General features: G+C 51.6%; 1 protein-coding gene across 1 annotated transcript in view; it reads left to right on the top strand.

Annotated features, from left to right (window-relative positions):
• LOC144248742 (uncharacterized) overlaps window positions 1–27,388 on the top strand; it is a 162,039-nt gene that overhangs the window by 112,951 nt on the left and 21,700 nt on the right. Inside the window, exon 4 of the mRNA XM_077790736.1 lies at window positions 2,440–2,490. Coding sequence (XP_077646862.1) covers window positions 2,440–2,490 — 51 coding nt within the window. The remainder of the gene's footprint in view (window positions 1–2,439; window positions 2,491–27,388) is intronic.

Genomic DNA, 27,388 nt, shown 5'->3' with positions numbered 1-27,388 from the left:
CATGAGCCATCCTGCTTGTTTTATGCCACCTGAGGTAGCTGAGCTATCAAGGGTATAATGCTTATCTCTGAGAGCTTATAAGACCAGGCTCAAAAAGAGAAAAAGCATTAGACATGGAGAGTGACATGGACACGCATGGACATGGAGGGGGACAGGGCCATCCCTAGGGACATGGGGAGACACAGGCATGGATGGAGACATGGGGGGCAGTGACAGGGATGGAAACATGGTGGGGAGACAGCCATGGGTGAGGACATGGTGGGACATGGCCAGTGACAAGTGGGGACATGGCCATGGCCGGTGCCATGGGAGGAACTTGCAGGGGATGAGGGGGATGCTGGGTTTGAGGGAGTTGAGGGTTCCTGGGCAGGACTTGGACCTTGCTGAGGCCTTTGGGGAGCCCAGGCCGAGCGGCTCCGGCTGCGCTGGGAGACCCTGGTGGAGGTTCTGGGGCAGCTGCTCAAGGACCCCTGACCTGGAGCCCCAGCTGGGCATTGGGCTCCTGGAAGGGGATGAATGTCCTTGTCCCTAGGAGGGAAATCCCAACACCCCCAGGGTGTCGGGAACAGCTGAGGGGCCACAACAGGGAGGGGAAAGCCCGACAGAGCTGTCCTCCTCCTAAGCTACATCCTAAAAGTCCCAAAACTCAGGGATTCCTCCCAGGAAAAAGCTGCCAGGAGCTGCCTGAATTGAGGGAAAGGGGGGATGTGATCCCCAAACTGAACAGGAGGGGCCTGGATCCCCAAATCCAAGCCCAGGGGTGAGAGATAGAGCTGGAGGCACAATGGGGAAGGGGTGGGAGAGCAGGGGAAAAGAGGATTCTGACCAGGAGAGGAATGGGACCCTCAGATTGAGTTGGGAGGGGTCTTTGGGTTGGGGGAACAATGGGAGTGGGGAGGGAAGGGTGGGGATGGGATCAAAAATGGGTGGTTCCATGGGGATCCCTTAGTGTCCCCATCGCTTGATCCCTGGAGTGATTTCCGTGAGGCTCTGGGAGGGGGGAATGGATCTGCACTGGGTGGGTCCCCAAGCCCCCTGCCCATACCTGGGGGGCTCATGGGAGGTTCCCTCTACCCAAACGCTGGTGCTGCAGCCATGGGGGAGAGGTGGGTAGGAAAGGGGGATCTGGGGTGGTCAGGGAGGAGGAGCAGTAGGAAGAGGAGAGAGAGATGAGGAGGAGGTTAGGGAAAAGAAGGAACAGGAACAGGAGGAGGAAGAGGAGGAACCGCAGCAGATCCACACGGTTTGTCTGCCCTTCTGCTGAGTCTGCAGCTCCCCTGGTCATGGCAGCATTTACTCCCCCAGATCCTGCAGGTAAGTGGGGAGGGGGAGCTCACCCCAAATCCATTGGGGGATTTCTGGGAGTTTTTTTTGCAGGGAAAGGGATATTTGGATCTTGCATTGCCTCAAAGGTGAGATGCAGATGCCCCTTTGGAGACTTGTGAAGGGTTCCTGTAGCGATCTCTGTACCGGCTGGGGCAGTGGTAACAGTTTGGGGGGGACATTGGTTTTGGGGTTCCAATTGGCATCGGAGTGGGGAGGGCAGCAATGGCCAATCCTGGAGCTGGGGGATCCCAGCAGCCTGGAGGAGTGGGGGACTCTGGAGATGAGCAGAGTCTGGGCCCATCCAACTGTGAACAGGGTGGTGACTTCTCGAGCTGGACTTGGGCAGCAGGACCAAGGTGCTCACCCTTTGTTTTTCCCCCAAGCCAGGATTTGTCCATCCCAACCTTTGTGCAGGTGGAGCTGGTGGAGGCTGTGAGGTAAAGGAAGATAGCATGGAACACTGAGGCAGGTGAGGAGGAAGTCACTGCCCCTTTCCCCCTCTCCTCTGCTCCACCTATCAGCCCAACATTGCCCCTGGCTGCAGGACAGCGCTGCTGCCAACGCTGTCCTGCCAGGGATGAATTGGTGGGATCTCCTTCCCCTTCCCTCTGGCATGGAGGCAAATCCCATCCTCTCCTTGTCCACCCTCCTTCCTCGTCTCATTCTATCCTTCTTCCTTCCACATTCCTTCCTCTTCTTTTCTTTCCTTACCCCAGGCACTGAGCTGCAGACAGAGACCTGGGAGGACAAATCGCTGCTCAGAACCTCTGTTTTGAGGCTTTTTTGAGCAGCTCCACAGCATGGGAACCCAATGGGGAGGAAAAGCCCTGGAGATCCCACACAAGGAGGGGCTGCAAACCCAGCCCTGGTAGTTGTGAGGAGGTAAGAGCCCCTCTGTGCCTAGAAGGCAGCCAGAGATCCATTTGGCACTCAGAGATGGTGGAGATGACTCATGGCGGTCAGAAGCTCCACAAGCGCTTGGAACGTGGGAAGGGCTTCAGCTGGAGCTCTGGAGATCAGACCTGATCTGGCACCAGGTGATCCAGATGGGGAATCAATCAGCCCTACAAGTGTGGGGAGTGTGGGAAGGGCTTTGGGTGGATCTCCAAGTTCATCAGCACCACAAGATTCACACCAGGGAGAGGCCCTATGAGTGTCCCAAGTGTAGGAAGTGGTTTCTGAGAAGCTCCAATCTCATCGTAATGAGCCAAGGGTCAGCTGGAAAAGTATTTAGGATAATTGAAAACTGTGGATGAGTCAAGGGGACAGCTGGAAATATAACTGAGATAGTAGAAGATTTCATATTTTAGTTAAGATTTTAAAATTAGTTGAGAAGCCAAGTTAGCTAGCAAAAATCACATGCCTTAGTTAAAGAGTAGCAAATATATTAGAAAAGTAAAGCTAGGAGTGACAGGGATAGATGTAGGAATTGCGAAGGAGCAGAGACCATAGAAATATCTTGCCTTAAGAATAATCAGCAGTTAGGAGAGGCTACCGTGACCAGCAGATCAAAAAGTCCTGCAAACTGGCCATGGGTGAAGAGTTTACCTTGAGGAAGACAGCTTTCTTCCTCCCTTACACCCACTCCCTTATTTCAAAATCCCAAAGACCCAGTTAAGGAAACACGATTGCACAGCCGTAATGGATATTCAGCTGATTATAATACGAAGCGGGCAGGTAATGATTATGTATTATGTGTCCTTAGAAACAGCTTGGATATGTAAAACCTTTCCTGTATAAATAGAAAGCAGGAGTCTGCAACTCCTTGCACATGTATTTGGAAATGATTCCACATGTGTCCAGCACTGCAATAAAATACCCTTCTTTCCAGCTTTAATTAGTTGAGGAGCCGTCTGTCCATGCTTCAGTGCATCAGTGGATTCACACACAGGAGAGGCCCTTCTGCTGCCCTGAGTGCGGGAAGGGCTTCAAGCACAGCTCCAGCCTCGTCACCCACAGGCACATCCACACCGGGGAGAGGCCCGGTGAGTGTCCTGTGTGTGGGGAGAGATTCTCCAGAAGCTCTCGCTTGACCCAACACCGAAGGAGGCACCATTAAGGGAAGCCCTGCGAGCACCCCCAGTCCCAGTGTCACCCCCTTTCCTGCCCACAGAGCTCCTGAGCCAGCGGCGGCCGCAGCCGCTCCCCGTGGCCTTGCACAGGACCCCCTGTGATGGGGCAGGGAGGATTCGGGAGGGTTTGGGAGGATTTGGGAGGATTCGGGGAGGATTTGGGGAGGATTTGGGGAGGATTCGGGGAGGATTCGGGAGGATTTGGGGAGGATTTGGGGAGGATTCGGGGAGGATTTGGGAGGATTGGGGAGGATTTGGGAGGATTCGGGGAGGATTTGGGGAGGGTTTGGGAGGATTTGGGGATGATTCGGGGAGGATTCGGGGAGGGTTTGGGAGGATTCGGGGAGGATTTGGGAGGATTTGGGGAGGATTTGGGGAGGGTTTGGGAGGATTTGGGGAGGGTTTGGGAGGATTCGGGAGGATTTGGGGAGGATTTGGGGAGGATTCGGGAGGATTTGGGGAGGATTCGGGAGGATTCGGGAGGATTTGGGGAGGATTCGGGAGGATTTGGGAGGATTTGGGCCGTGGCGGGGCGGGTCCGGCCGGGACCGCGGGTCGCTGCGGGTCTGCCCAGCAACTGGTGAGTCATCAGCCGCGCTGTCTCTGATTGGCTGAGGGAAGGCGGGAGTAGGAAAAGGATCGGGAGAGATCCCGCCCCGAGCACCAGCACTGGCAAAACAGTCCCAGCCTGGGCACAGGGAGGGAATTTATTACCATCCAAATCACAGCAGGAGAAGGGAAAGAAATCTCTCCAACACCTTCCCCCCACCCAACAGGGATCACCCAGACCAGGGGTTATCAATGATGGAGAGTCGGGGGCATCTGAGTTGGGATCAGAAGCCAATTTTATTGAGTGTACCAGGTGTTTATATAGAGTTTCACTTGTATGGTGCTTATATAGGGCTCTGTTTTTGGTAACAATTTCCCATTGGTTACACTTCTTTATGACATCACATCACCTGGTAACATTATTTTATCACTATGTCTCACAATATGTTTCTTGGTCACTTCTTGCCCAGGGAGACTTTATCTGTGTCTGTCTCTCCCATGGTTTCTGCTCAATCAGGCAGAAGAAGAAGATATCAGGCCCCTTTATCAGTTCCACTGTACTTTCTGTTTTATTCCCTATACCTCCCCCTATCTGTTCAAACAAAAATACATTCTTAAGTGATTTGACTATTAATTTTTTCACACAATATAAAATACAAGGAATAAGCATAACAATACATAATATAATCCTAATACATATAAGCCTATTTTAACTAAATTTCTTATCCATCCACCAAGTCTCCAATCCCCCAGAAGCTGATCTAGCCCTGTAAACCCTGATACCACTGGGTAATCATAACCATTTCCCCAAGGGCATAAGTCTGTTAGAGGTTAAACAGGTGCTGATGTGGTGGCGAGGTCCTGTTCACAAGGGTTCTCCTCCAATGTTGATGTTTAAGGTGAATCTTCAAGTGATGCAGTCAAAGAATCTCAAAACGCCTTCACATTGTTTGCTGGAATCCACTTGGAACCATTCTCTGTGGACATGCAAGCAAAACCTCTACCCCAGCCTGGTCAGAGAGAAAGCCAGGTAAACTTTCCTAGGAATTGTTCTGGGGAGTTTTGAGAAGGCTGAGAGAAAGAATTGAAGCAATCTTGCAGCTGGTGTTTTGAACAGTTGTTTTCTTATAAGATGTTTACTAAAGGGTGTTTCCTTAATTAGCCAATCATATGAGGTGTGTTGATTAAAGGACCAGTCAGGTCTACCGGTGTTGGAGCAGTGTATAAAAAGAAATGGGTTCCTAATAAAACTAGTATTAGTCTCCTGGAGAGAATTAGATTTTATGTGTCGCCTGACTCTTGTTCCTGACTCAGTGGTGACACCAGGTGACATCAGGTGACCTAAGGATAAAGCCCCAGTATCTTACCAGATCCTGGATCCTTCACTAAGGCAAGGGATTTTTCCTTTTGTTGCAATTGTGAATTACAAATAAAATGTCAAACAATCAGGGGTTGGGGTCCATCAAAGATCATTTCAAGAAGTTGAACACATAAAAGGCTTTCTGCAGTCTCTCGGAAGGGTTGTCCTCTCTGGCCCCCCCTTTCTATTGTACCAGGAGACGCTTGAGGGAGCCATGTTCAGTGACAGATTGGCCTTTTGAGGAATGAGGAATACCTGTTTTGTGCATAATTCCCCAAAGGCAAAAAAGGTAGCAACTCAGCAGGAAGTATAAGCTGGGCCATTGCCTTTACTTCAGGTGGTATACCCAGAGTTACAAAAGCAGCAGTGAAGTTCTAGAGACATCTTTAGCCATTTTCCCTGAACGGGCTGATGCAATGTCTTGGTTTGAAAAGACAGGAGTCTGTGTAGGAAGGCAAGACCCTCCTGTGAAATGGAAAAGGTAAACCCCCCTCCCTCCGAATTACCACAATTTAAAAATTAAAAGGCTCTCGAGCAAAGATATGGGAATGGGAATAACAGTTCTTTACTAGGAAAAAAAACTAAATTTAAAAAAATGCAGTTAGTACAAACAAAACTAGTGATGGAGTCAGAAACCTGACACCCTGAGGAGTCAGGGTGTTGGTAATAGTCCAGTTAAAATGGTGGCTGCTCCTCCTGGAGTGGCAGATGAAATGCTGCTGAAGTGGTGATCTCTAGAAGGGTGGAGTTTTCTCTGAAGGTCTGGTAGTAGTTGGGCCTGGTCTTCCTCTGGGAATCCAGCAGAGAAGATGCTGCTCCTCGGGGAATCCAGCAAAGAGGCTGCCAGTGTCTCAAAAAGTGCTGATTTTATGCAGGTAGGAATGCTTGGCTCCTCCCTCTGGGTGGAGCATCTCACAATGGGATGATGTAACTTTACTGGTCATGCAGTGAGTCGTTCAATGGTCCATGAACAGAAGATATCTCCCCGGAGGGAGACATTGTTCTTGGAAGAGATAAGAAAACTGCCCAACCTCCAACAGATGGCAATAGAATACATGCTTATCTTACAAACCAGGACACCCCACATCCCCATTGTCCCCAGTGTCCCCCTACTGTCCCAATGTCCCCAATGTCCCCGATGTCTCTGATGTCCCCAATGACCACCCGTTATCCCTGATGTCCCCCCAAATGTCCCCACATCCCTGATGTCCCCCTATTGTCCCTTATGCTTTTGCATTGTCTCCATGTCCTCAGTGTCCACCCATTATCCCCGATGTCTCTGATGTCCCCAGTGTCCCCTCCCCATTGGCCCAAGTATCTCAATGTCTCCAATGTCCCCACATTGTCCCCATGTCCCCCAATGTCTCCTATGCCCCCGCACTGTCCCCATGTCCCCAGTGTCTCTCCATTGTCCCCACATCCCTGATGTCCCTGATGTTCCCACATCCCTGATGTCCCCCCACATCCCCATTGTCCCCGATGTCCCCAGTGTCCCCCCACATCCCTGATGTCCCCACATCCCAAATGTCCCCCCGTTGTCCCCGATGTCCCCACACCCCTGACACCCTGTCCCACTCCTCAGTGTCCCTGTTAGTGTCCACGCGGACGCCGCAGATGCGGCCGCTGCTGGGGGTGCCGGGGCGGCTGCACTGCGCCTTCGCGCCCCCGGCCGAGCCCTTCACGCTGCAGTGGCTGCGGCACCGCCACGGCGCCATGCGGCGCCTGCTGGCCTTCGACTCGGCCGCCGCCCGCCGCACCGAGGCCGTGCCGGGGGTGCTGCTGTTCCTGGGGGGGCTACGGGAGCCCCCCCGGCACCGCGCAGGTGAGGAGAGGGGAGGGGCTGCGGAGCCCTGCGGGGACAGCGGGGGGCGCCACCGAGCAGGGGGGTGTCAGGTCCACCCGGCCGCCAGGGGGCGCTGCTGGGAGTGGGCGGCCTCAGTCCTCCTGGCCACTGGGAGGCGCCAATGGACAGCCTTGGTCCTCCCGGCCACCAGGGGGCGCTGCAGGCATGGAACTGCTTTGCTCCTCCCAGCCGCTAGGGGGCGCCACTGGCAGTGGGTGGTTTTAGTCCTCCCGGCCACCAGGGGGCGCTACTGGCACGGGACAGCCTCGATCCTCCTGGCCGCTAGGGGGCGCTGTGGGCATTGGTTTTTTGGAAGGTTTTGGGAGCATTTTTTGGGGTTTTTTGGGAGGTCCTGGGGGGGTTCAGTGAGTGATTTTTGGGGGTTTTGGGGGCATTTTTTGGGTTTTTTTGGGGGAGTTTTGTGGGTGATTTCTGGGGACTTTTTTTGTGTGTTTCTGGGAGGGTTTAGCGGGTGATTTTTGTGGGTTTTGGGAGCATTTTGGGTTTTTTTTGGGGGGGCGGTTCTGGGGGTTTTTGGGCACAGAACGGCCACGATCCTCCCAGCTGCTAGGGGGCACCATTGAGGCTGAACGTTTCCTCGGTCCTCCCAGCCGCCGGGGGGCGCCAGGGTGGTGTCGCTGCAGCTGCCGCCGCTCTCGGTGTCGGATGACGGCGCCTTCGTCTGCTCCGTGAGCGCGCCCCAGGGCAGGTGCAGCAGGTGCTGCGGCTGTGCCTGATTGGTCAGTGCCGGTAATGGGCGGGGCCGGGGCTCCCAGTATGTCCCAGTCCCTCCCAGTCCATCCCAGTCCCTCCCAGTTCCCTCCCAGTATGTCCCAGTCCCTCCCGGTCCCTCCCAGTTCCCTCCCAGTATGTCCCAGTCCCTCCCAGTTCCCTCCCAGTATGTCCCAGACCCTCCCAGTCCCTCCCAGTTTCCCCCAGTCCCTCCCAGTATCCCCAGCTCACTGTCCCGTGTCCCAGCCCCTCCCCGGGTGTCCCTGCTGCCGTCCCGGCTGTCCCCGGGGCTCCCGGCCGATCTGCGCTGCGACGCCGTCGGCTTCTTCCCGCTGGACGTGGAGATCCACTGGGAGCACCGCGCCCCTGGACACACCCGGCCACGCCCGGGGGACACTGAGGGGGACACCGAGGGGGACACCTTGGTGACCACCCTGGGGCCCGGCTGGGACATGCCACACCGGGTCACTGTGGTGGTGGCAGGTGAGGGACACATGGGGACATCAGGGATGGGGTTTGAGGACACCTTGGGACATCAGGGATGGAGTTTGGGAAACCCGGGGACATCAGGGCCAGGGTTTGGCCACAGCTGGGGACATCAGGAACGGAGTTTGGGACACTTGAGAACATCAGGGATGGGGTTGGGGACACCTGGGGACATCAGGGATGGGGTGTGGATGGTCTGGGGACACCAGGACTGGAGCTGGGGACACCTGGGACGGGGTTTGGGACATTGAGGATAGAGTTGGGGACACCAGGACGGAGTTGGGGACATCAAGAGTGGGGTTGGGGACAGCTGGGGACATCGGGAATGGGGTTTGGAGGGTCTTGGGACAGCAGAGATGCCTGGGGACACTGGGGACAGGGTTGGGGACATCAGGAATGGGGCTGGGGACAGCTGGGATACGGCTGGGGACAGCTGGGATGGGGTTGGGGACACCGGGGATGGGGTTTGGGACACTGGGGACAGGACTGGGATCTCCTAAGGGACATCAGGAGCAGAGCTGGGGACATCGGGGAGTGGCCGGTGCCACCAGGATGGGCTTGGTGCCACCCAGGGGTGCCGGTGCCACCCAGGGGTGTCGGTGACGTGTCCCCAATGTCCCCACAGGTGCCACCATGCCCAGCGTGGAGGACAAGGTGGGGATGGGCCTGGTGGACATTTGGGGGCATCTGGGGAGGTTTGGGGACATCTGGGGACATCTGGGGAGGTTTGGAGACATTTGGGAACATTTGGGGACATTGGGGACACCAGTGGGGTTGGTGACACTTGGGGAGTTTGTTCCAGTTTGGATTTTAAGGTTCTTTTTTAAAGCATTGATTAAAAAACCCAAAGCACGAATTTAAAGTCATTAGAGAACCAATTACCCAGCTCCAATTGTTCACTGATTTTTTTTAAAAAGCAATTTTTAAAAAGTTCCGTTTCCCATTTTATCGATTTTTCATCAAATCTTCGCTTTTGTCACGGGAGAGGGGCAAAAAAAGGATAAAAAAATGGGGGGAAAAAGGAAAAAAAAGGAGATTTCCTTTCCCATTGTTCCTTCATCTCCACACATCCTAATCAATAGCAGAGAGTTAGCAATGATCAATAGTAGGGAGTTATCAATAATCAATAGTGAGTTATCAATAATCAATAGCAGATTATCAATAATCAATAGCAGTGAGTTATAAAAAATCAATAGCAGATTATCCATAATCAATAGCAGTGAGTTGTCAATAATCAATAGCAGATTATCAATAATCAATAGCAGGGAGTTATCAGTGATCAATAGCAGGGAGTTATCAATTATCAATAGCAGGGAGTTATCAATAATAGCAGATTATCAATAATAGCAGTGAGTTATCAATAATCAATAGCAGATTATCAATAATCAATAGCAGTGAGTTATCAATAATCAATAGCAGGGTGTTATCAATAATCAATAGCAGTGCATCATTCAATCGGCATTTTTCACAATATTACAAAGAAATCAATCCAATATTATTTATTGATTATTGATTATTGATAATTAATTATTAATTATTAACCATTACAAATAAATTTGTCCGATATCAACTATTGATTATTAATTAATCAATATTGCAGAGAAATAAATTCAGTAGTAATTACTAATTCTTTATTATTACCAGCATTGCAAAGAAATAGACCCAATATCAACTATTGATTATTAATTAATCAACACTAAAAATAAGTTGATCTATTATTAATTATTAAGGATTAATTAATCAATATTACAGATAAGTCTATCCAATATTAATTATTAATTACTGATTATTAAGAATCAATATTACACATAAATTTATCCTATGTTATTAGTTATTTATTATTAATCAATATTACAAGGAAATCGATCCAATATTATTATTATTAATATTACAAAGTAACAAATCCAATAATGTTAATCAATGTTAAAAATAAAATAATCCAATATAAATTATAAATTATTAATCAATATCACAAAGGAATCAATCTATGTTATTAGATATTAGTAATTATTATTAATCACTCGATATTACAGAAACTTTTATCCACTCTTCATTATTATTTATTATTAATCAATGCTACAAAGGAATCAATCCAATGTCAATTATTTATTATTAATTAATCAATATCACAAATTAATAGTTCCAGTATTAGTTATTAATTATTGATTATTGAGCAATGCCACAGGAATCGATCCAGCATTAGTTACTGATTATTGATTATTGATCAGTATCACACAGGAATCGATCCAAAGCTCGTTCCCGTGTAACGTTTCCTGCTCGCGGCGAGCTCTGAAAGTGCTGATCGCGGGTCTGTAAAATCACAAACTAATCACTAATTACACAAGTTAATTAATAATAAACTAATTATTACACAAGTTAGTTAGTAATAAATAACTAAACAAGTTAATTAGTAATGAAATAATAATTATAATAGTGATAAAATCGGAGCAATAAAAACGTGGACAATGAGGGTCAGGACACCACAAGATGATAAAAAATGAAGAATTTTGGACACCCAGGAGTGTTCTTGGGCACTGTGAAAACACCGATCAGTTGTTCTTGAAATGTTAAAAGTTTATTAATAATAAAATAGTTATTAAAAATATAAAATAAAAAATTAAAATAATAAAAATAATAAAATTAAAATGCAAAATAAAATCAGAGTTATCAAAATCTGGACAATGACATTTAGGCCACCACAAGGTGATAAAAAGAAAATCATTTTGGATGCCCAGATGTTTTTGGGCACCGTGAAAAATGCCAGTTCTGGTTCTTTAAAATATTTTAAAAATTACTGATTCAAACAAGTTAATTAGTAATAGAATAGTTATAAAAATAGCAATAAATAGGAGTAATAAAAATTTGGACAATGAGGGTCAAAGCACCACGAGATGATAAAAAATGAAGAATTTTGGACATCCAGGAGCTTTTGGGCACTGTGAAAACACTGATCAGTTGTTTCTGAAATTTTAAAAGTTTCTTAGTAATAAAACAATTATTAAGACATATAAAAATAAAAATAAAATAATAATAAATAAAATAAAATAAAATTTAAAAATAAAATCAGAGTAATAAAATGTAGATAGCGAGGGTCAGGCACCATGAGACAATAAAAAATTAAGAATTTCAGACATCCAGGAGTTTTTGGGCACTGTGGAAAATAACAATCAGTTGTTTTTTAAATTTTAAAAGTTTATTAGTAATAAAATAGTGAGTAAAAAAAAAAAGTAAATAAAATCAGAGTAATAAAAATGTGGACAATGAGGATGAGAACACCACAAGATTATAAAAAATGAATTTTGGACATCCAGGAGTTCTTGGGCACTGTGAAAAGCACCACTCGCTGGTTTTTGAAATTTAAAAATTTACAAATTCAAAAAGTTAATTAGTAACAAAATAGTTATAAAAATAGCAATGAAATCGGAGCAATAAGAATCTGGACAATGAGGGTCAGGACGATGACAAGACAATAAAAAGTGAAGAATTTTGGACATCTGGATGTTTTTGGGCACTGTGGAAAACACCAGTCAGTTGGTTTTTAAAATTGTAAAGGTTTATTAGTAATAAAACAGTTAGTAAAAAACCAGCAATTAAATCAGAGCAATAACAATGTGGACAATGAGGTCAGGACAGTGACAAGACAATAAAAAGTGAGGGATTACGGACGTCCAGATGTTTTGGGCACTGAGCTGCCAAAACCACGCCTTGAACAAGGAATAACCTAAAAGCAGCAGCCTGTTGCATATTCATCGATCTCATGCATGATGCATCAATCCTGTCCAGTCACAGAGCCCGGAGCAGTGGCAGCCTCTTCTCAATCCCGCGGCGCCCGCAGGGCTGAGCGGGGCACGGAGAGTGAATTTCCTTTAATCAGGGAGCCCTTGTGGCAGCACATTGCTCTGCCTCCCAGCATTTTCCACAGAGGAGCACAGAGGGAAACGAAAGAGAAATCAATTTCTGTTTCTGCTCCTTGTTTTAGCATGTGGAACGTGTTTGGAGAATTGTTTAACCATTTGTTACCCAAATTGTTGTGGGGTGGTTGCTGGGTTGGGTTCTGGTGAGGATCGTTTGAGCCTGGGGCCAATCCAACCCACCTGGGGCTGGAATCTCAGAGAGGGTCACGAGTTGTGAGGAGTTACATTTGGGAGTTAGAAAAAGCGGGTTTGTAGTTTTAGTGTCTCCTTTAAACAGTATATTAATAGAAAAAGCAGGTTTGTAGTTTTAGTATCTCCTTTAAACAGTATATTAATCTATATTAGTATAGTTGTAATAAAGAAACCATTCATCCTTCTGAGCTGGAGTCAGGCATCGTCATTTCTTCCCCCCGGCTCGCCTGCATTTACAATAAGCTGTAAATTCTTTTTCTCTGGAAGATTTCGGTGTCCTGCGGCTGCTGTCCCAGTGCAAGTACCTCATTCCTTTCTTCCCACACACAGAGTTTCTGTTTTAACCACAAAAGCTCCGTTTTAACCACAAATCTGCATTTACCCTACCATTAAAATGTTAATACAGCACTACTAATCAATGTAACATAATATAAATCCTATTCAATTTAATACTTGCAAAAAGCCAATCATAAAATATGCATTTTTCACAGAGGACATCCCGAGGCTGCTGCAGGGACAGCGATGTCACCGCTGTGACGTCGTCGGGGACAGTGACATCATCAGGGACATCGCTGCTGTCACTTCTCTCCCCTCCCCTCCCCACGCGGGATTTGAGACGAATTCGGGGAATTTTCTGGGAATTTTCATTGCAATTGTCCCAAATGCTGATGGGAATTCCTGGGGTGACGTCACTGGGGACACTTGGGGACATTCTGAGGACGCTCTGGGGACACTGATGGGGGTGGCGGTGGGTCAGGGGCTGAATGAGCCCCTCGGTGCCTTGCAGCAGAGCCGGGTTATAAATGACAATAGAATAATCAGCTTTTGAAATTCTGTATTGCCTTCTGCACGTTGTTATTGAGCACGAGGATTTTGCTGTGGTACTTGATATTTATATTGATTACTGATAATTCCTTGCAGCTGCTCGCTGGTACAATAAAATCAATCCGTTTATGTGTGCAGCATATAACAAATTTACTGCTAGAGTAATAAACAGATATTATATCATAGGCCTTAATATATTAAAAATAGATAAACATTAAATAGATCAATAATAAATACTGGAATAGAGACTATGTAATGTTAAAATGCTTTTGTGTGACTGACTCAGGTGTAAAACAATTCAGTTGTTTCCCACATCTGTGGACCAGCCTCACCAGGTGATACCAGTGACACAAAGCTCAGAAGAATTTATGAATTTATCAGGGGGCCTGAAACAACAGGGTGGAACCATGAGAAGAAATCAAAAATATCGACTTAATCTACAGAATGTCCTGCAGACAAGTCAGAGGTGAGACCCAAACACGAGTTCCTGGGACACCCAAACCTCCCGGGAGTGTTTGAATAATGTCAAAACTCAGGAGTGTGTTCCTGGCCCTGCAGTGGAACCGGATCCGGAGAACGAAGGGTTAAGTTGAGGGCGAGTTCTTTGGCCAGCCCCAAAACCCTTTTTTATCCCTGATTAAACTTTGTTTAGTAATCCCTTAGTGAACTTTGTTTTTCACACCCGGCTGGGATTTGGGGGGGCCGGGGGGGTCCCTGGACAGCCCCCGCTGCTGAGCACTGACCCCCCTCACCGAGCACCGGGACCCCCCAAAAACCGCACCCGCACCCCTTCAGTGCCCCCGACCCCCCCGAGCACCGGGCCCGGACCCCCCTTTGTGCCCCCCACCCATCACGGGGGTTCCGCCCCCTCCCCTTTGACCCCCCAGAGCCGCGGGACCCCCGGGAACAGCGCCGGGACCGGGGGGGCCCAGGGATGTGAGAATTGGATTCGTAAAGGATTCCCAGATCCTGGCAGAAAGCTCACACTGCCTTGGACTTGTCCATGCAAACTCTGAGATTTTATTGTGCCAGCGAGCAGCTGCAAGGAATTATCAATAATCAATATCAGTATGAGCACCTCAGCAAAATGCTGGGGGTCAATAGGAACCTGCAAAAGGCAACAGAGAAATGCCAAACCCAACAGAAAAAGTAGAAAAATGCAAAAGGCAGCAGGGGAATGCAAAAGCCTTCTGAGTGCTCTCAGAATGTCCCCAGGTGTGGTTGGTAACGTCATCCCAGAAACTCCCATCAGCATGTGGGACAATGCCGATGAAAATTCCCAGAAAATTCTCTGAATTGGTCTCAAATCCCACGCGAGGAGGGGACTGGTGACGCCAGCACTGCCCACCAGGATGTCACTGTCCCTGATGCCATCAGAGCGGTGCCATCGCTGCAGCAGCCTGGGGAGATCCTCCACGGCTTTTTGGCACCGCTGGGCCAGGGCGCGCCTGCTGGGCCACCGGGGCCGCCGGAGCCACCACAGGGACTCAAGAGGAGGTCCTGGATGTCCCCAAGTGTCCCCAGCAGGTGATCCTTGCATAGGCAGGCACTGGCATCCCACAGCTGCTCAAACTCGGCCACTTTGGCCACCAAGGCCTCAGGGACATCGGGGGACGCCTTCTTTGTCCCCTCCAGGATGGCCTCGATGTCCCCGAGCCGGCGCTGCAGCTCCTCGGGGAACCACCTGCCTCCTTCACACTCTTCCACCAAGCACTCCAGCGGCCCCAGGGCCACCTGTGCCCAATGTCCCCTTCTGGTGGCCACCATGGCTTGGCTGCTGGCCACCACGGCCTCTCCCACAGCCTCGTTGGTGGCTGCAGCCACCTGGGCCTTGTGGGTAGCCCTGCTGAGGCCCTCTTTTCCCTGCCCAGGGCCACCTTCAGCTGCTGGGCTGTGGCCACCAGGCTGCTCCCAGCTGTCCTCCTGCGGGTGGCCACGTTCTGCAGGTCCCCGGCCCGGATGGCAGCGATGGCCGCGTCCCAGCAGGTGTCGCGGAGCTCGGTGGCATCCCAGGCCAGCAGGGCCCGGCTGTCCTCGAGCCTGACCACCAACTCCTGCCAGGCCCAGGCCGCAGCTCTCACATCGGCCCAGGTGGCCCCTGGGGTGGCCCCAAGTGTGGCCAGAGCCTGGCCCAGGGAGGGGACACCACGGTGGCCCAGGGAGGTTACACCGCCCTGCTCCAGGGTCTCACGGAGACTCCAGGTGAAGTTCCTCAGGTTCCCGTGCAGGGACTCTGGGGACATGAGCTGCTGCTCGTCCCTCTGTAACCCGGTCACGGTGGCTGCCACCTCACCCAGGGTGGCCACCACATTCACCAGTGACTCCAGCTGGTACAGGTACACCTGGGGAGGGGACAGGGGAGGTGTCACAGACCTGGTGGCACTTGTGGCCTCCTGCGGTGGTCCCTGTGTCCTCCCAGGGTCCCCTTTGTCCCCTCCTGAGGGCTCTGATGTCCCCTCTGTCCCTTTGTCACCCCCTCATCCCCTCTGTCACACCCCTGCCACCCCCCACTGTCCTCTCTTCTTGCCCAGGGAGCCTTAAATTGTGTCTGTGTCTCCCACAGTTTCTGCTCAGTCAGGCCTCAGATATCGGGCCCCTTTATCAGCTCAATTGCTTTACTCTCTGTTTTATTCCCCATACCAGGGCACCAGGGCTCTGCCCAACGGGGGTCACTGGGGATCATCCAGTCCGGATCTTCCCATGGGGGATGGAGCTGCAGTAGCACACCAAGCTCTTCCCTCACTCTCTTCCCTCACTCAAAGCTCTTCCCTCACTCGGGGCACTCACAGGGCTTCCCTTAGTGGTGCCTCCGTTGGTGCCGGCTCAAGTGAAAGCTCCTGGAGAAGCTCTTCCCACACTTCCCACACTCGTAGGGCCTCTCCCCGGTGTGGATGTGCCGGTGCACGGTGAGGTCGGAGTTGTGCTTGAAGCCCTTCCCGCAGTCGGGGCAGCGGTAGGGCCTCTCCTCGGTGTGAATCCGCTCATGTAGGAGGACACTGGAGCTTGTCTGAAACCTCTTCCCACACTGGGGACACTCGTAGGGCCTCTCCCCAGTGTGGATGCGCTGGTGTCTTCTCAGGGCAGAGCTCCACCCAAAGCTCTTCCCACATTCCAAGCACTCGTAGGGCCGTTCCCCAGTGTGGATCACCTGGTGTTCGAGGAGGCTAGACCTGTCTTTGAAGCCCTTCCCACACTTCCCACACTCGTAGGGCCTCTCCCCGGTGTGGATGCGCCGGAGCCTGATGCGATTGGAGTTTTGCCTGAAGCCCTTCCCGCAGTCGGGGCAGCGGTAGGGCCTCTCCTCTGTGTGACTCCGCTCATGTACGAGGAGATCAGAGCTGATCCAAAACCTCTTCCCACACTCCCCACACTCGTAGGGCCTCTCCCCAGTGTGGATCACCTGGTGCCGGATGAGGCTGGAGCTCCACCTGAAACCCTGCCCACATTCCAAACACTTGTGGGAGTTCTCCCTGCCATGAAGCTTCTCCACCAGCTCCGAGCTCCGCCTGGATCTCCGCCCACCTTCCTGGCTCAGGGGGGCTCTTTCCTCCCCACAGCTCCCTGGGCTGGGTTTGCAGCTCCTCCTCCTGCAGCATCTCCGGGGCTTTTCCTCCTCCTCCATCCAGCCACACCCAGGGAATGACAAATCCTGGTTTGGGGAAAAAAACAAGAGGAGAGCACCTTGGACTGGAGGTTCCTCCTTGCCCAAGTTCATCTCAGGAAGTCACTGGGAATCTTGTGTCTGTAAGAACCTCCATAACACCAAGATTCAGCCCAAAAACTCCACAAACTACCAAGACACAGATCAAAAACTCCCCAAACATCACAAGTCAGCAAATCCTTCTCCAAAACATAAAGATTCAGCTGCCACATAAAACCAAAGCACCAACATTTAGCCCAAGAAAGCTCAGAAACACCAAGATTCAACCCATGAAAATCGTGGTTCCCCCTCCACAGTCACCTGCTACATGTGGGCGAAGCAAAGCTCCTGGGGCTGGGGGGAGGCTGCAGACACAGGGAGGGGTGGAACCTTCTGCTGCTTCCTCTTTCTGCTCCTCCTCCTCCTCCTGTGTCTCTACTCTTTCTCACTCTCCTCTTCCTCCTGCTATTCCTCCTTCTCCTCCACAATCCCATCTTCTCCTGCCATGTCCATCATTTGACCATTCTGTTCCTCAAGCCTGCTTCTCCTTCCCTTCTCCTCCTGCCCCCAGGCCCAGCACCCACTGCCGGCTCCCTCTTCCCCCCAGCCCCACAGCATCCCAGCGCAGGGGCAGGGATGGAGCTGGGGCAGGTCGGGCTGGGGCAGCGCTGGGCTCTCGGCCGCTCCCGCCCGCACTCGGTCCCCACTGCAGCCGCTCCCGCCAGGACAGCGCGGGGGGGCCCGGCCTTGGCGCTGCCCCACTCCCACCTCCCCAAATTCCCCTCGCGGGGGCCATGGGGCCGAGGGGGGGCGCAGGTGGGTCCAGGTGGGGAACGCGGGGAGCTGCGAGTCTGCCTGGCAACTGGTGAGTCATCAGCGCCGCGGGCTCTGATTGGCTGAGCTCTGCCCGAGCCCTGGGGCTGCAGCACAGAGGGGACACCCTGCTCCAGGGGGGATGTCCCACAAACGGGGGACCCCATGGAAGGAACCACAGGAAAGTGTCTTTACAAACAGATGCTCTAAAGCTGCTCAGAGATAGGGCCAGGGACCTGTACATAAGGAAGTGACAGCAGACACAATCTGTCTCAGAAAATGTTATTAACTGATGACACAGACTGCTCCTCAGCCAAGGTCCTGCTCAGAAGTTCCAGAAGAAAAACAAAGACTTAACAGAGCCATGAATATCATTGGCTATATAAAACCAGGGAGCATATTATGGGAGTATGTAGTAGGTGGATTGGGAAGTCTGTACCTCTCAAGTACTTCAGTCAATGCGGAAAGGGAGAGGAAGATGTGGCCAGGAGAATTAGGATGAAAAGGAGGCTCTGTCCTCCAACACTGTCCGGGGCGGTGGGCAGGGAGTGCAGCTGAAGGTGCCTCACCCACTTTGGGTGATCGGCTCCCTTGGCTGGCGGCAGCACCGGGGATTGATTGGGGACCCGGGAGTGACCAGGAGACAGACGAGTGACACATCAGGGGGTCTGTGAAGAGTCAGCAGGGAGAGAGCACTGAAAATCTCATCAGTGAGTGCCCTGGGATCTTTGGGGAGTGAACATGGCAGGGCACCCATGGAGGGGAGAAAAGGGAAAGTCAGGGAGTGTCCTGGCCAAAGGGATGATGATCCCAAAATGTCCCTGAAGGGCTCCTTTCGAGAATGCTGAGGTAGTTTGCACATTCCCCCACAGGTAATTAAGGACATGGACACCCAGGGAGGAAATAAGGGAAATTGAGAAGGCATTTGGAAAACAAGGGAATGGAGGGTGTTGGTGTGCTGGGAAGGGATCAGGTGAAGGGGAGTGTGCAGCAATATCATTACAGCAAGAGGCAGCAGGAGGAATCTATGTGGTAATAAAAAGGATGACAGAAAAGAGGAGAAGGAGAAAAATACTCAGGATTGGGATGATTTTCAGCAGGGTCTTATTCTCGAAATTTGCCAGCTGATCCAGATCCTTTCCATCCCCGGTTTCCAGGAGAGGAAAAGCAGGAGGTCAGGATGCCAGGGGTTTTTCTCTGGGTTGAATGACCCAGAGTGGGTGTGGGCAATCTCAGAAGTAACACTACCCATGAACAAAAAGGAGCTGTGACAATGCTGAGGATTAGAAGGGAATTACACAACCTGGATTGAGGATTCTCTGTTCCAGCCAGAACACTGTAGGACTTTTTAACCCCAGACAGCCTCCATATTGTGGTATGGGCAGGAGAAAGAGAGCAAAACTTGAGAAAATGAACAACCAAAAATATTGATGCCTCAACTGTGGCTCTTCCAGACTCAGAAAAGTGTTGGGAAGGATGGATAAATTTAATTATTCATAATACAGCCAGGCTGAAAACAATCCTCCCTACTGGCTGGACAATACAGTTACCTACGGATAAATCCAAAAGTCAAATAGACTGTTCCATCTCACCCCCCAAAATGTATGGTTCACCCCGCACCTGTAACCCTCCCCTAAAACATCAAGTGCCTGTAACCCCATTGGCCCAAGTCTTGTTCCAGCCCACCTTGAAGCCCCTGATAAGGGTCTCTGAGGGGCCAGACGCTCTCTTGGATCTTCCCCCTCTCAGGACCTCCACCCTGTCCTAGAGCATCCTCTTCTCTCTCCCCTCCCCCATCCCCTCAAGCTTGCCAGGTGCTGCATCTGGCAGCTCCAAGCAAGACCTTTCTCCATCCCTAATAAACCTCATATCCTAAGAGCAGCCTTCAGAGATCTCTCGTCTCCATTCACCTAAACTGTCCTGGAGCACAGCACTCCCTACAGAAAAGAAATTGGAATTCTAGGTGAATGTTAAAGGGGGCCATGCCAAAGGAATTCTTGGGCCAAAATGTTTCACCCAGTGGCCACAGTGGCCTCATAGGCTGCAGAATTGTGCAGCCACAGCTTCCACGGGAACCGAGGCCCAAAACCTGATGACAACAGGATCTCCAACTGTTCCAGTCTGCCATCAAGTTCAAGCTTTGATAACCAAAAGAGCCTCGCAATGGATGAGCAGTGCTCGGTTATTACAGTGTGAAACTTGTTCAGTGGCACAGGAGGATTCAGAACTGAGGACAGGGGAAGGGTTTAACCCAGCCTCCTGTTTGAACAGCCCACAGAGGGGCTGGGAAGAAACCCAGCACTGCATTCAAGTGACACAGCTCCAGACCCAGCCTGGGGGAGATTCAGGAGACATTGCCTGACCTGAGACAGAAAATGTCTTTGTGGATGGCTCTTCAAGGGCAGCAGAAGGGAAAAGAGTTCCAAGACAAGCTGTTATTGAGCAAAGGGAATCAGACAAAGCGCAGGTTACCCCCCATGGTCAGCTCAACCGGCACAGCTGTGTGTGCTTGTAAGAGCCTGGCACTGAAATGCCCTGAGCAGGAAGGCTTCAATATCTTCTGGTGACACCATCTCACCTAACAGGGGGGCAAAAGCAATTCTGACTGCTCAGCAACCACTGGATCACTTATTAAGGTATTTCCAAAAGAAATAATTCCAATAAAAGGCATTGTGGAAGAAACAGACTCAGAGAGCAGAACTCATTTCACAGGAAAGATCCTCCAGGGGGTTATGGCAGCTTTAGGAATACAATGGGACCTCCATAATCCCTGGCACCCCCAGAGCTCAGGATGGGTACAAAGACTGAATGGGGAATTGAAATAAACACCTTTGGAAGCTGGGGATAGAAACCAAGATGCCATGGGTACGGCTTTTGCCATTGGCTTGGGCAAGAAGAAGAGCCAGACCTAGGGCAGATATTCAATTATTTCCCCTTGCAATTGATCTCAGGAATCCTTACCTAGGAATTCTCCACCTAGTGCAGGGTGGAGATAAGGGATGCACATTTAAAGCAGTCTATGGAGAGAATCCTGTCTCTGGTGCAATCTCTCCCACAGGAAGCTGGGCTGGCACAGAGCCTGCCTTGGCACTTTGCTGCTGCCAACATCCAAGCAGGACATGGGCTCTGCCTAAGGAGTGCAAAGCAGCACCACTGGTGGCCAAGTGGCGCGGCCCATGCCAAGGGGCCCCGAGGCCAGAAACAGCCGCCAGCACAGCTGAACACGGGGGGACCCCTCAGCCTGGGCTCCAGGTCTCTGCAGCCCCGGAGATTTGCACTTCCCGCCTCCAGCAGGAGGATGGGAGGCCCCCCTGAGCCTGCACTGAAGGCAGCGCAGCAGCAGCCAGGGCTCCACAGCGGGGCAAGGCCCTGGGCCTGCCCACACCTCCTCTGCTGAAATCCTCGGCCTGGCCACCCTCCTTGGGCAGCTCCAGCCACCGGGGCCAGCCCTTGCTGCCACTGCTGCAGCTTCAGTGCTCGCTGGGCCTGCACTGCCACAGCTGCTGGGGACACACCGGGACAATTCCACTCTGGCTCTCACTCACACTCACACACTGCCCTGCCTGCCAGTGCATCCATGGAAAATAGACCAGCTCATAGACTTGAACATTGTTAACCTTTGATTTCTCTACTCAGGCTTGCTTTGCCTTGGCCTTGGGGAAAGAAATGTTAAAGGTTTTGTTAAGGGATGTTACACCACTCAGTGGAGATGAGTTTAACATCTCAACACACAGGGAAGGCCCAAAAGAGACCCACAAAGACAACGACCAGCAGCAAAACATCAACCCCAGCAGCAAACAGCAACCAACACCTACCCCAGACACTGCCCCCGGCAGGGCTGCAGACACCTGGCCTGCAAAAGGCTGAGAAGGAAATCCAGCACTTCCCACCTCATTAACAGCACAAGCAAAGAAATCCGGGTCCAATAGGAAACCAAATACTAAAAACTGCACAACTTGAAACTACAGAACATTAAACCAATCGATTTAGACTGGATCAGACTGGATCAGGTTTGGGAAAAATCGAATAAAAGCCACGTGTCATGCAACGATTTTCTCTGCACACCTGGGCTATGTGGGGATAGAATGATATCTGTTGCACATCCTGGCTAGAATCAAGGAACACCTTGACTCTAACACTAAACATATTGGTGGTGTTTTTCTTTTTCATGCAGTATCAATGCAAAGTTTAGAGCATTAGAGTATATTTTGTATTACTCCCACATCTATATTGCCGGTTATGTTCGGGTCAGAGATGTGAGAATGAGTTTTTATTCTGAAGAGAAGAAGAAAAATGTGAATCGCCTTGGAATTTTTTCATGTATGTTTCTGCGTGGCTCTTAGAGGTACCAAAATTTTGGTCTGGGTTCTTCGATGTTCACCTCTTGGCTGTATTTTGCAAAACAAAAGAAGAGATTTAAAAGTGACCCCTTAACTCATAAACAGGCAGCCCGGAGAGGAGCTTTAGAAATGCAAATTAACACTGCTGGGGCAAAGTGGGGACAATGTACCTGGCTCTTCTTGCCTGGGGCAGGAATTGGCTGATTCCCTCTGCCCCTCACCCCAAGCTCTGCCTGCTTGCACAGATGGAATCTGCAGAGCTGAAGGCAGAGCCCATGCTGAGGATCTCTGACTCTGCAACAGAAATGGCTGAAGCTGCAAAGGGAAACAGCAAATGGAGAATGTTGGGAAAACTTCACTAAAATAAGGGGGGGATCATCCCTCTGCCCACTCCAACATCTGCTGTCCCTGTCTGTGCTGTACAGGGTGTATCAGAGCACTGGGGTTTCTGCTACAACAAGTTCAGGGAAATCAGCTGGAATTCAAGTATATGATGAAGGATTAAGAAAAAAATGATCAATTGATGCAGCCCCAGCTTGAGGGAGCGCCCAAACATGGGGAAAAGATGAACGGCCACCAGAACAAATCCTACAACACCATGGACCAGCCCCTGGGAACCAAAACGATTTTGTGAAAAATGCATGTTATATGGCTCTGTGCAGATAGTTACTACATGTATTATGTTATAATGATAACTTGTGCTGTATTAACATTTTAATAGTACGGTAAACGTAGCTTTGTAGATAAAATTAAGCTTTAGCAGTTAAAAGAGAAAACATGCATGTGTGTGTGTGGCGGGGGGGGGGGGGGTTAAGGAATGAGAACACCTAAATTCGCTCAAGGTACACCTACATTCTCCAGAGAAGAGCAATTTATGGATTTCTTACTAGAAGAAGCTAATTTCTTCAGGCCATGCTCAGACTGGAGGATGCCATGGGGATTAAAAAAAATACCTGACATAAAACAGACAGAGTTTCTTGTTTTAATTAAAATGTATGCATAACCATGAAGGATATATGAATATGCAACAGTGTATTTTTTTAGGGGTGATTCCTTTATTCACAAGGTATTCTTGTTGTGGCTTAAGCACCCAAGAGAGCATCTGTCCATCTGTAAGTCTTTGCTTTTTAATGTCTTGCAATTGTCCTAACCCTAAATTTTTAGTAGTCTAATTGTATTTCTACTTCTATAACCATTTTACTAGTATTAAACTTCTAACATTTTAAAAACCAAGTGATTGGCGTTTCTCACAAATTCATATCAGGAGACAGAGAACCCATTTTTCATTTGAATGGCATAATTTGATTACAAGCTGTCCTCAGAATAAGAACCAACCAGACAGCTCCAGCTCCTGACCTTCCTGCCGACCAAGCTACTGAAATGAGGAACACAACATTTCAGCAGGAGATGGGATCAGATTATCTGTGAACAGAAAAAGGAGGAGTTTGTGGAAAACTAAATTACTCAAACTGCTGTTGGCAAAGAGATGACAAAGGAAAAGTGCTGAAAAAGATAAGAAAGGAAATAGGAGAGCAGTTTATGTATTGGTCCAAACATGGAAAGGATGGGAATGGGACACGCTTTCCTGGCTCCCCGGCACACCAGGGGTTAAACGAATGCTGCTTCTCCTCTTCTGTGCTGCAGCAACTCTCATCTTTTTACCATGCTCCACACCTTGGCAGTGCAGCTCATCCAGCAGCTGAGCCAGGGCAGGCAGGTGGCAGCCAGGCCTCCTGATCCACAAACGGCGACAAAAGGACAGGGAATGAGGGCACCGAGAATAATCCCAAAACCAAAGAGGACCCGGGAAGGACAAAACAGAGTCAAGGAGTGAATCTGCCTGGAGATAGGGCCAGGGAGTTGTAGAGAAGGAAGTAACGGGAGAAAAGATGAGTTCCAATAAATGTTACAAATTGACCCAGAGAGCTTCTCAAAGTCCCGCTACATTCCCGAACTTCGAGGAGAAGAACAAAGACTTAACAGAGCCATGAATATCGGCTGTTCTACAAAAGGAGGGTGCACATTAACGAGGACAGGCAGCAGGCGCATCGGGAAGTCGGAACCTTCCAAGGAACTCAGCCGGTGGGCAAAGGCAGAGGGAGATGCGGCCGGGAAAATGAGGATAAAAAGGAGGCTGCGGGCTACAGCCACGGCAGAGAGCGCACGGCAAATGCCCCACGGCCTCTGCCCCTGCTCGGCAATAAAGTCACTTTGACAGGACTCCTCGCTCTCCCCCGGGCACACGAACCTCCGGCGACGGGAATTTCCCCGCCCGCTCCCGGCCGCGGGGCAGCCCCTCTGTCCTACCCACAGCAGCCGGGCCGAGCCAGCGCTGCTCCGGCAGCGGCTCCTGCCCGGCCCCGGCGGGAAGGAGACCGCGGGCAGCCGCTCCCGCAGCGCCCTCGGCCCGGGGCCGGCACGGGCCGGACACGGCACCGGCGAGCCGCCGGAGCCCCCTGCCGCCCCCTCCGCCCGCAGCCGGCCCCGAGCCCCCGCAGAGCCCAGCGCGGCTCCCACCTGCGCCGGGGCCGCCTCCGAGCTCCGCCGCCGCCGCCTCACCGCGCTCCGGCCGCTGCCGCCGCTGCCGGGCCCGCACAGCCGCTCGGCCAATGGCGGCGCTGCGCGGCCACGGCCGCCCTCAGCCCGCCGCCGGGGCCGCGCCGCGCCCCGCTCCCACCAATCAGCGCGCCGCAACCGCGACTGACGGCACCGGCGGCCAATGGCAGCGAGCTCGGGGCGGGCTCTGCGCACGGCCCCGCCTCGCCCCGCGCTCTCGGCGCCCCCGGGCTGCGTGAGGGGAAAGCCGGAGATGAGGAACAGCCCCGGCACGGGCCCGGGCCGAGCCGGGATTGAGCTGCCACACAAACAAACTTCTCCGCGCCTCCCGCCACGGCTTTCCCGGCCCTGCGCCTCCCGTGCCTCCGCCTCTGCGGGAAGCCCAGGAGCCTCACTTCTCCTGCCCCTCGTTAGCGCATCAGTGCTTCGCTTTGATTTCCCCCGAAAAGGGAAACCTGCCCCAAGCCCTGTGGGTGGGTGGGGCAGGGGAGAGATTTCTGGCGGAAAACTCCAAAGACTCGGAGCAGGAGAAGGAGAAGTCAGTGCAGAGCCTTAAATGCAGCTTTCCCCACGCCTCCCTGCTCCCAGCTGCACCTCCTCCCCCGGCAGGGCAGGAGACAGGGAATGGGGCCATGCTCAGCTCATCCCCCGGGGCTTCTCCCTCTGCTCAGGGACAGGAGTCGTTCCCTGCTGCACCCTGCGCTCTCTCCCGGCCGAGACTTCTCCAGGAACTTCTCGGAGCGGAGTCCATCCCCTGGGCACAGCCCCCTCCGAGTGCTGCAGCGTGGGTCACTGTGCCACGGGCTCAGTCCTGCCAGGACAGGCTGCTCCAGCGGGGCCCCTCTGCCCGCGGGCTCACAGCTCCTCTCGGGCATCGCCGAGCTCCAGCCCGGCTCCTCCAGGGGCTGCAGGGGATCTCTGCATCCCCATGGACCTGCAGGGGGATCTCTGCATCCGCATGGACCTGCAGGGGATCTCTGCATCCCCATGGACCTGCAGGGGGGTCTCTGCATCCCCATGGACCTGCAGCGGATCTCTGCATCCCCATGGATCTGCAGGGGATCCCTGCATCCCCATGGACCTGCAGGGGATCCCTGCATCCCCATGGATCTGCAGGGGGATCTCGGCATCCCCATGGATGTGCAGGGGATCTCCGCAGCCCCATTGTAATATATGTTATGGAATAATTTGTGCTTATGTAAAATATACATCAAGTCAGTTGTGTTTGTACAAAAAGATTCTTAAAGTTTTAAATGACCGGTGGTTGCATCCCGGGCTGGAGAAACCACAGATGGCAGAGAAAGAAAGACCTAATTTACAAATGAAAAAAGGTAGCTGGGTGCAGAGATGGGCTCTTTCCGGGGATAATCCAGGAGACACCCAATGTTTAACCCCTGGTCTGCCGGGGAGCCAGAAAACCAGGCACACGGGCATTCCGCCCTGGAAGCTTCTGAGGAGGCTGCTGGGCTGTGCTTCAGCAGAGGAGATGGAATGTGGCTTACCACTCTGCCCTTCTCTAAAAACGGAAAATGGGTCAGGAGGTTTGGGCTCTGAGCACACAGCAGCCTGGCCCAGGCACAGGCCGTGGTGGGACAGGGGCACAGGAGCCTTCTGTGACTGACCATGGCTCTCTGGTTTCTCTCTGCAGGCTGCCAGCTCCTCATGCCATGGAAACGGCCCCACTCGGCTGCCAGTCTGGGAGGGCTGGAGGGCTGTGGGTACTCATTTGCTGTCAAAAATAAATTGTGGTTTTTTGTCATTGTCATTGTCATTGTCATCATCATAACATTTCTTTCATCCTTTTCCAAGTTTTTGGCCCCTCCAGGGTAATATTTTTGTGTCCTTCCTCAGACAGTTGATGGCATTTGGATATGGGGGTAAGCAATGTGAAAAGTTCAACACCAGCTCCAGTTGCCAACTGCAGCAGCCCCTTCAGGAGCCCTGAGCTACCAGCGAGGTCCACGTGTGCCTTGCAAAAGGGAGTGGTTTGCAGCGATGGGGTTGGTGCCCTGCTGCAAAAGCTGGGAGCAGATCAGAAGTGGCAAAATGCCATTTTGACTCAACCCCCACCCAGGTTCTTTATCTTTTCCCTCTGCTTGGTGATAGGCAGACAGGGCTGGATGCAGCGAGGTTCAAGTTCTGGCTGCTCCCTGGCATCAAAGGGATCAACTAAACTCTTGTTTGCAGTGACTGCAATAGGGCTACTGAAGGAAAAAAGGGAATGTCATGAGATGGGGAATCCTTCTTGTCTCCTCTGTCTCCCCAGGAGCCCCCTGGAAAGGGAAATACCCACTGGGTTTATCTGACTCCTTCCCAGCCAGCCCTTCCCTCGCTCCCGGGTCTCATTTGCTCCGCAGGATTCACCAGCTCGCTCAGCTCAGAGGAGCTCTCAGAGGAGAAAACGCTGCCTGGCGTGGGGCTGCCCGATCCCTGTCTCACCTTGATTCCATTTGCCCCCTCCCTGCCCCATCCAAGAGACCGAAGGATCCCCCACAGCCCCACGGTCCTGCAGCAGATCCCGGCACGTTCCCAGCTCCGCTCCTTGGTGCCCTGGGAGGCTCCAGAGCCCTCCCTGTGTGCGGGACAGCGGCTGCAGCACCGCTGCGCCCGCGGGCGAGCAGCGCCCAGGAGCAGCTGCGCCAGCTCCGAGCCTGAAGGGAATCCTCAGCGCACACAAATGACAGCTGGCACTTCAGGGGCTGGCAGGAGAAGCTCAACCCATCTGCTCGCTGCCCTTCCC

Source organism: Lonchura striata, unplaced genomic scaffold (genome assembly GCF_046129695.1).
Source record: "Lonchura striata isolate bLonStr1 unplaced genomic scaffold, bLonStr1.mat Scaffold_82, whole genome shotgun sequence".
In the NCBI taxonomy this organism is placed as follows: domain Eukaryota; kingdom Metazoa; phylum Chordata; class Aves; order Passeriformes; family Estrildidae; genus Lonchura; species Lonchura striata.
Note: the sequence above shows the minus strand (reverse complement) of the source record. Positions and strands in the feature narration are given on the sequence as shown.